The 10000-nt window shown below is 48.9% G+C and overlaps 1 protein-coding gene across 3 annotated transcripts in view; it reads left to right on the top strand.

The window, feature by feature from the left end:
- The window catches only part of LOC124003550 (ras association domain-containing protein 5-like), a 51466-nt gene that overhangs the window by 21898 nt on the left and 19568 nt on the right, over positions 1-10000 (top strand). For all 3 annotated transcript variants that reach the window (XM_046311895.1, XM_046311894.1, XM_046311896.1), the window contains exon 2: positions 836-960. In XM_046311895.1, the coding sequence (XP_046167851.1) occupies positions 836-960 (125 nt within the window). The remainder of the gene's footprint in view (positions 1-835; positions 961-10000) is intronic.

Raw genomic sequence — 10000 nt, 5'->3', positions numbered from 1 at the left:
GTGTAGGCTGTGTTGCTCTGGAGTGGTAGGCTTTTCTATGTGTAGGCTGTGTTGCTCTGGAGTGGTAGTCTTTTCTACGTGTAGGCTGTGTTGCTCTGGAGTGGTAGGCTTTTCTATGTGTAGGCTGTGTTGCTCTGGAGGGGTAGGCTTTTCTATGTGTAGGCTGTGTTGCTCTGGAGTGGTAGGCTTTTCTATGTGTAGGCTGTGTTGCTGTACTCTGACCTTGCTACCTGTGCGATGTTAGCTCTTTACCACCCTCTAGTGACATCTGTGAATTAATACCAACAGATAGAGCATTCACTTCAGTGAGGAGAAACCTGTAAATCAACCAGTACAGTTCTGTACAGAGAGCAGCCTCTAGGTGGAGCCACATGAACACAGAGCTATCAGGCAGATCTCACAATGACATGTGAAGTCCACAACAGCAGATTCGATTCTATCAGCCTGGAATATTGTGAAAATGCATATTGAAACTGTTGGGATGTACCTGAATTATTTCATCTTAGTTTGGATTGGTGTGAGTCTTGTCATTGTTAGATTGATATTGTGTGTTATTGGAAAACGTGTGTGTTGTTGAGGATCTTCTTGACCCTGACTCACTCTACTGCTCTGACAGAAAGACAGGGGTTTCTGCCTGCTGGCTACATGATTAGTATGTGAGACCTCAATAGACTCACATTACCCATTACCTGAAAAAGACCATATCTGACAGACACATCAAACCTCTAACGGCCAAACACTGAGTTCCAAGGAAAATGCTTTGTCATTGCTGCTCTCTAATTGGTGCCCTGTGTGTGGATCCAGTCATTGATTGGTCTGTTTGTGTGTCTGTCAGACTGCAGCTACACCTGTCACCTGGAGTGTGAGGGGCGGGTCCAGCTGGACTGCAACCAGAGAGACAGCAACCCACAGGAAACTCCATCTCCCAGAAGACACTGCTCCACGCCTCCTCAGTACAAGGTGAGACAGATCTAGAGCTAAGTGTACTGTGTAGTGAGGGTTGTTGTCGGTCACAAGCTGTCTGACAGGATGCTGCTGGTCATGTTGGCTGTGAAGCACTTGATGTGCAGGCACACAGAAAGTCAATGCAGCAGAGTGGGACACAGACACACACACACTCAGGAGACAAAGACATAACATCCACTCAATCACTATTGATTTTCCACTATTGATCCACTATTCTTGTGAGCGTAAAGCAATGCTCTGCAGGGTCAGGAGATGGCCCTCTGTTCCTTTAGCCTTCATCATCCCTACTGTATATCTGGCGGTCGTTCTGGCTGTTCCTCTCTCAGTGATGGTGTGTGTGTTGGTATTTGGGATGTGATTTTCAGTGGATTCATTTGGTTGAGTCTGAGGTTGTTTTTGAACTAATAGGTGATCCTCCTGAAGCAATGTTTTCATTTTCACACTTTCAGAACCCCACTCTCCTGTCTCTCTATCTCTCTCCCTCACACATTTGGAGTCAATGTTCTCTGAGCACATATTTCATGCCCCTCACATCTGTAACTCATAGTGCCCATCCTCTCCTGTTCTCTCCACCTCTGCTGTCGACTCCAGTCAGTCCTCATCTCCTCAGACCCGTCCCTCTGCCTAGGGGGGCATATGCTCAGTCATTAGCCTAGCCGTAGCCTTACCCCAGCCTATCTGGGTGCGTTGTCTCTGTGAGTCTGGGAGAACAGCAGAGCATGAGGAGGGTGGGGGAGACAGCTCTGCAGAGACCTAAACTCTTCCCCCCAGAGCTGCTTCAAACATTCCCCGGCCTTCTGTCTGACTTGTCACAGAATTTATCTGCTGTGTGTGTGCATGTTGCTGTGCCCTCTTGTCAGTCTCTCAGGGTGTGTATGCTCTTTGTGTTTATATAACCTCTCTTTTGAGGACGAACACTGTGCTTTAGCAAGCAAGCAAGTTGCTTTAGCTAACTATGTGTGTGTTATAGTGGCCCTACAGGGTTGTGAGTACAGGAAGCCTTGTTGGTCACATGATGAGGGCCATACTCTTGGTAAAGTAGTTGGTTTCTGTCAGCACAGATATATTAGCTGCCTGTCTGCGTTCACGGACTTCCTCTACCTGTAGCATAGTCTACTACACATACGCACCCGAACACAGAAACCAGAAAATGGCTTTCTCACTTCCTGCTTTCGTGTTAGCACACTCAAATCTTGTTGATTAGGTTTCGAGGTCATAAATATTTGCAGGTGTTTGCACACACACACGCAAACGCACGTACACACACGAACACACTCATGCACATAATCTGTATGAAGTAGAACTGTCTCCCTCTCCAATGAATATCTAGCCTTCTCTGAGTTGAGTGTGTTTGTGTGAGAATGTGAAGAGTTTCATTTACATTTGACATGTTAGTCATTTAGCAGATGCTCTTATCCAAACAATCAGTGTATTTATCTTAAGATAGCTAGGTGAGACAACCACATATCACAGTCAAATTTACAGGACACAAACATTCAATTCCAGCTTAACAATGTGTGTATATATATAGTGTTTTGCAAATAACCATATTTTACACATCTTTAAAATATGTGAATAAAAAATCAGAGAACAGTAATATTTTACACACACGAAGCAATCATTTCTGATGAAAAAACACATGTGAAATATTGGTGGATGTTTTTGAAATAAAGTCTTAATGTGTAAATCAGTGTCTGTGTTTCTGTTGTGATTCACTATGTTCTCAAAACACACTGACACTGCATAGAGTGGAGTGGATAGCACACAAACACACACACACGCACACACACACACAACACAAACACACACACAACACAAACACACAACACACAACACAAACACACACAACACAAACACACACAACACAAACACACAACACAATACACAACACACAACACAAACACACACACACAACACAAACACACACACACAACACAAACACACAACACACAACACAAACACACACACACAACACAAACATACACACACAACACACAACACACAACACAACACAAACACACGCACACAACACACAACACAAACACACGCACACAACACAAACACACAACACAAACACACAACACAAACACACGCACACAAACACACGCACACAACACAAACACACGCACATAACACAAACACACACACACAACACATCTCCCTCATTGTTTTTAGCGAGTGAGATAACCCAGCACGCCTCCAGTAAGGAGCTGGAAGCTGTAGCCATGCCAAATACCACACAGTTTAGGCCTGCAGTGGAGGGACAGTTGATTATCTCTGTAGCCTGGAGTCATGTTAAACTCTGGTGTGTGCAGGCTGCCCAGTGTTTTGACCATCCAGGCCAGTGGCTGGATTAGGCATTTGAGCTGGAGGAGTACACTATTATTGTACCATAGAGATGATTAGAGATGACAGCTTCTTCCTCTTCTCCTCTCTCTCTCTTCTCCTCTCTCTCTCTCTCTCTCCTCTCTCTCTCTCTCTCTCTCTTCTCCCCTCTCTCTCTCTTCTCCTCTCTCTCTTCTCCTCTCTCTCTCTTCTCCCCTCTCTCTCTCTTCTCCTCTCTCTCTCTTCTCCTCTCTCTCTCTCTCTCCCCTCTCTCTCTCTTCTCCCTCTCTCTCTTCTCCCCTCTCTCTCTCTTCTCCTCTCTCTCTTCTCCTCTCTCTCTCTTCTCCCCTCTCTCTCTTCTTCTCCTCTCTCTCTTCTCCTCTCTCTCTCTCTCTTCTTCTCTGCCTCTCTCTTCTTCTCTCCCTCTTTGTCTTTCTTTCTCTCTTTCTTTGGTGCTTCCACAAGCAGAGATCAATCCCCTTTTCGTCAATACCTCCACAGAGTCATTGCGTCTCATTGAGTGAGACTGGAGCCTAATTCACTGGGCTTTGTGGACTCTGGCCTGGCAGGGGGTCTGAAATAAAATGGTGAGGGCCTGGTCTGTCAATGTGCTCCTCTTATTTCCCCCTACCACCCACTGTCCCCTCTGTCTCCCTCTACAGTAATGGTATTGAATCTGACATCAGCTGATACTGACCTGACAGGCAGACAGGCAGTTATCTGTCTGTCTGTGGTTACCACTGGAGAGAGACAGACAGCTCTCAACAATCTATCAGAATCAAATCAACCTCTAACAGGGGAGATGGACAGGCTCCATCTCTTTAATGGAGGATCTTTCTCCTCTGACAGAACAGCTTCCTTCTCTCTGAAAGACTGACAAAGTCCACCTGATCAACTGTCTGTCAATCTAATTTCTTAATGATAACATTTTTGTAAAGGCTGTAGATAGATATTGCTCTCTGACACTCACGTGCGCACACACACACGCACACACACATGTTTAGTTCTTCTATACTCATGGGGACCTAAAATTAATTTCCATTCAAAATCCTATTTTACCTAACCCTAACCTTAACCATTAACCCCTAACCCTAATTATAACCCTAACCCTAAATGAATTAATAAATGCCTACAATTCCTCTTTATGGAATTAGACCTAAAATTAATTTATCTGAGATTAATTTCTTCATCATTACTGTGTGTGTGTGTGTGCTTGCGTGCAATGCATGCATCTGTGTGTTTTTTAGCATGCTGCCTTTCTAATGCAGTAGTAAACAGAAGGGTTATTATACATGTGGAGGTTTATCTCATACAGCACTAAGGCAGAGCACAGCAGACCTATTACTGTGGCTTCCTGCTCATGCATGTCCAGTGTTATGAGCTATGAGACCACATCTCTCTCTCACTCCTTCCCTGTCACTCTCTCTCTCTCTCCCTGTCTCTCTCACTCTCTCTCTCTTTGAGTCTCTCTCACTCTCTCTCTTCCTGTCTCTCTCACTCTCTCTCTTCCTGTCTCTCTCACTCTCTCTCTTCCTGTCTCTCTCACTCTCTCTCTTCCTGTCTCTCTCTCTCTCTCACTCTCTCCCTGTCTCTTTCACTCTCTCCCTGTATCTCTCACTCTCCTGGCAACTGGACCTTTTTTGAAACACCATTATTTTGGTCTTACTGAGATATACTGTCAGGGCCCAGGTCTGACAGAATCTGTGCAGAAGATCTAGGTGCTGCTGTAGGCCCTCCTTGGTTGGTGACAGAAGCACCAGATCATCAGCAAACAGTAGACATTTAACTTCGGATTCTAGTAGGGTGAGGCCAGGTGCTGCAGACTTTTCTAGTGCCCGATATATATATATATATATGTTGAAGAGGGTGTCTTGAAGAGGGTGTCTCTCTCACTCTCTACCTGTCTCTCTCCCTGTCTCTCTCACTCTCTCTCTTCCTGTCTCTCTCACTCTCTCTCTTCCTGTCTCTCTCTCTCTTCCTGTCTCTCTCTCTCTCTCTTCCTGTCTCTCTCTCTCTCTCTTCCTGTCTCTCTCTCACTCTCTTCCTGTCTCTCTCTCTCTCTTCCTGTCTCTCTCTCTCTTCCTGTCTCTCTCACTCTCTTCCTGTCTCTCTCTCTCTCTCTCTCTCTCTCTCTCTCTTCCTGTCTCTCTCACTCGCTCCCTGTCTCTCTCACTCTCTCTCTCTCTCTTCCTGTCACTCTCACTCTCTCCCGGTCTCTCTCACTCTCTCCCTGTCTCTCTCACTCTCTCCCTGTCTCTCTCACTCTCTCTTCCTGTCTCTCTCACTCTCTCTCACTCTCTCCCTGTCTCTCACACTCTCTCCCTGTATCTCACACTCTCTCCCTGTCTCTCTCACTCTCTCCCTGTAACTCTCACTCTCTCCCTCTCTCCCTGTCTCTCTCACTCTCCTGGCAACTGGACCTTTTTTGGAACACCATTATTTTGGTCTTACTGAGATTTACTGTCAGGGCCCAGGTCTCTCTCACTCTCTACCTGTCTCTCTCCCTGTCTCTCTCACTCTCTCTCTTCCTGTCTCTCTCTCTCTCTTCCTGTCTCTCTCTCTCTCTCTTCCTGTCTCTCTCACTCGCTCCCTGTCTCTCTCACTCTCTCACTCTCTCTCTTCCTGTCTCTCTCACCCTCTCCCTGTCTCTCTCACTCTCTCCCTGTAACTCTCACTCTCACCCTGTCTCTCTCACTCTCCTGGCAACTGGACCTTTTTTGGAACACCATTATTTTGGTCTTACTGAGATTTACTGTCAGGGCCCAGGTCTCTCTCACTCTCTACCTGTCTCTCTCCCTGTCTCTCTCTCTCTCTCTTCCTGTCTCTCTCACTCGCTCCCTGTCTCTCTCACTCTCTCTCTCTCCTGTCTTCCTGACTCTCTCCCTGTCTCTCTCACTCTCTCCCTGTCTCTCTCTCACTCTCTCCCTGTCTCTATCTCTCACTCTCTCTTCCTGTCACTCTCACTCTCTCCCTGTCTCTCTCACTCTCTCCCTCACTCTCTCCCTGTCTCTCTCACTCTCTCACTCTCTCCCTGTCACTCTCTCCCTGTCACTCTCACTCTCTCACTGTCACTCTCACTCTCTCGCTGTCTCTCACTCTCTCCCTGTCTCTCTCAGTCTCTCCCTGTCTCGCTCACTCTCTCTCACTCTCCTCCTGTCTCACTCTCTCTCTCCCTGTCTCTCTCACTCACTCTCTCCCTGTCACTGTCACTCTCTCTCTGTCTCTTTCACTCTCTCTCCCTGTCTCACTCTCTCCCCTGTCTCTGTCTCTCTCACTCTCTCTCCCTGTCTCTCACACTCTCTCTTCCTGTCTCTCTCACTCTCTCCCTCTCTCTTCCTGTCACTCTCACTCTCTCTCTGTCACTCTCACTCTCTCCCTGTCTCTCTCACTCTCTCCCTGTCTCTCTCACTCCCTCCCTGTCGCTCTCACTCTCTCCCTCTCTCTCACTCTCTCCATGTCTCTCTCACTCTCTCCCTGTCTCTCTCACTCACTCTCTCCCTGTCTCTCTCACTCTCTTTCTCCATGTCTCTCTCACTCTCTCTCTCCCTGTCTCTCTCACTCTCTCTCTCCCTGTCTCTCTCACTCTCTCTCTCCGTCTCTCTCACTCTCACTCTCTCTCTCACGCTCTCCCTGTCACTCTCTCTCTCTCCCTGTCACTCCCTCTCACTCTCTCCCTGTCACTCTCACTCTCTCCCTGTCACTCTCACTCTCCCCTGTCTCTCTCACTCTCTCTCTCCCTGTCTCTCTCACTCACTCTCTCCCTGTCACTCTCACTCTCTCCCTGTCTCTCTCACACTTTGTCTCTCTCACTCTCCTGGTCTCTCTCACTCTCTCTCCCTGTCTCTCTCACTCTCTCTCTCCCTGTCTCTCTCACTCGCTCTCTCCGTCTCTCTCACTCTCTCCTGGTCTCTCTCATTCTCTCCCTGTCTCTCTCCTCTCTCTCTCACACTCTCTCTTCCTGTCTCTCTCACTCTCTCCCGGTCTCTTTCACTCTCTCCCTCTCTCTTCCTGTCACTCTCCCTCTCTCTTCCTGTCACTCTCACTCTCTCCCTGTCTCTCTCACTCTCTCCCTGTCTCTCTCACTCTCTCCCTGTCTCTCTCAATCTCTCTCCCTGTCTCTCTCACTCTCTCTCTCTGTTTCTCTCTCTCTCTCTCCCTCTCTCACTCTCTCTCCCTGTCTCTCTCTCTCTCACCCTCTCTCTCCCTGTTTCTCTCACTCTCTCTCCCCTGTCTCTCTCACTCTCTCTCCCTGTCTCTCTCACTCTCTCTCTCCCCTCTCTCATCCTGTCACTCTCACTCTCTCCCTGTCTTTCTCCTCTCTCTCTCATGTCTCTCTCACTCTCTCTCTCCCTCTCTCTCTCCTGTGTCTCTCACTCTCTCCTCTGTCTCTCTCACTCTCTCTCTCCCTGTGTCTCTCACTCTCCTCCTGTCTCTCACTCTCTCTCTCCCTGTGTCTCTCACTCTCCTCCTGTCTCTCACTCCCTCTCTCCCTGTGTGTCTCTCTCTCTCCCTGTCTCCTCTCTCTCTCTCCCTGTCTCTCTCTCTCTCTCTCCCGGTCTCTCTCACTCTCACTCTCTCCTGTCTCTCATTCTCTTCTGTCTCTCTCTCTCACTCTCTCTCTCTCACTCTCTCTCTGTCTCTCTCACTCTCTCCCTGTCTCTGTCTCTCACTCTCTCTCCCTGTCTCACTCTCTCTCCCTGTCTCTCTCACACTCTCTCTCCCTGTCTCTCACACTCTCTCTTCCTGTCTCTCTCACTCTCTCCCTCTCTCTTCCTGTCACTCTCACTCTCTCTCTGTCACTCTCACTCTCTCCTTGTCTCTCTCACTCTCTCCCTGTCTCTCTCACTCCCTCCCTGTCGCTCTCACTCTCTCCCTCTCTCTCACTCTCTCCATGTCTCTCTCACTCTCTCCCTGTCTCTCTCACTCACTCTCTCCCTGTCTCTCTCACTCTCTTTCTCCATGTCTCTCTCACTCTCTCTCTCCCTGTCTCTCTCACTCTCTCTCTCCCTGTCTCTCTCACTCTCTCTCTCCGTCTCTCTCACTCTCACTCTCTCTCTCACGCTCTCCCTGTCACTCTCACTCTCTCCCTGTCACTCTCACTCTCTCCCTGTCACTCTCACTCTCTCCTGTCACTCTCCATTTAGCTCTCATGTGTGCATACATTCTACGTGTCTCTCTACCAACTGAGCTACAGAAGGACCTGTTTCTCTCACTCTCTCCTGTCTCTCTCACTCTCTCTCCCTGTCTCTCTCCTCCTGTCTCTCTCACTCTCTCTCTCCCTGTCTCTCTCACTCACTCTCTCCCTGTCACTCTCACTCTCTCCCTGTCTCTCTCACACTTTGTCTCTCTCACTCTCCTGGTCTCTCTCACTCTCTCTCCCTGTCTCTCTCACTCTCTCTCTCCCTGTCTCTCTCACTCGCTCTCTCCGTCTCTCTCACTCTCTCCTGGTCTCTCTCATTCTCTCCCTGTCTCTCTCACTCTCTCTCTCACACTCTCTCTTCCTGTCTCTCTCACTCTCTCCCGGTCTCTTTCACTCTCTCCCTCTCTCTTCCTGTCACTCTCCCTCTCTCTTCCTGTCACTCTCACTCTCTCCCTGTCTCTCTCACTCTCTCCCTGTCTCTCTCACTCTCTCACTCTCTCCCTGTCTCTCAATCTCTCTCCCTGTCTCTCTCAATCTCTCTCCCTGTCTCTCTCACTCTCTCTCTCCCTGTTTCTCTCACTCTCTCTCTCCCTGTCTCTCTCACTCTCTCTCCCTGTCTCTCTCACTCTCTCTCTCACCCTCTCTCTCCCTGTTTCTCTCACTCTCTCTCTCCCTGTCTCTCTCACTCTCTCTCCCTGTCTCTCTCACTCTCTCTCTCACCCTCTCTCATCCTGTCACTCTCACTCTCTCCCTGTCTTTCTCACTCTCTCTCTCCATGTCTCTCTCACTCTCTCTCTCACTCTCTCTCTCCCTGTGTCTCTCACTCTCTCGCTCTCTGTCTCTCTCACTCTCTCTCTCCCTGTGTCTCTCACTCTCCTCCTGTCTCTCACTCTCTCTCTCCCTGTGTCTCTCACTCTCCTCCTGTCTCTCACTCCCTCTCTCCCTGTGTGTCTCTCTCTCTCCCTGTCTCTCTCTCTCTCTCTCCCTGTCTCTCTCTCTCTCTCCCTGTCTCTCTCTCTCTCTCTCCCGGTCTCTCTCACTCTCTCTTCCTGTTACTCTCACTCTCTCGCTGTCACTCTCATTCTCTCCCTGTCTCTCTCTCTCACTCTCTCTCTCTCTGTCTCTCTCACTCTCTCCCTGTCTCTCTCAATCTCTCTCTCCCTGTCTCTCTCACTCTCTTCCTGTCTCTCTCCTCCTGTCCCTCTCACTCTCTCTCTCCCTGTCTCTCTCACTCTCTCTCTCCCCGTCTCTCTCACTCACTCTATCCCATTCACTCTCACTCTCTCCCTGTCTTTCTCACTCTCTCCCAGGCTTTCTCACTCTCTCTCTCTCCCTGTCTCTCTCACTCTCTCTCTCTCCCTGTCTCTCTCACTCTCTCTCTCCCTGGCTCTCTCACTTTCTCTCTCCCTGTCTCTCTCACTCTCTCTCTCTCCCTGTCTCTCTCACTCTCTCTCCCTGTCTCTCTCACTCTCTCTCTTCCTGGCACTCTCTCTCTCTCATGTCTCTCTCACTCTCTCTCTCCATGTCTCTCTCACTCTCTCTCTCCCTGTCTCTCTCACTCCCTCTCCC

This window comes from Oncorhynchus gorbuscha, linkage group LG18 (assembly GCF_021184085.1).
Source record: "Oncorhynchus gorbuscha isolate QuinsamMale2020 ecotype Even-year linkage group LG18, OgorEven_v1.0, whole genome shotgun sequence".
In the NCBI taxonomy this organism is placed as follows: domain Eukaryota; kingdom Metazoa; phylum Chordata; class Actinopteri; order Salmoniformes; family Salmonidae; genus Oncorhynchus; species Oncorhynchus gorbuscha.
This window is presented reverse-complemented; position numbering and strand designations above follow the sequence as displayed.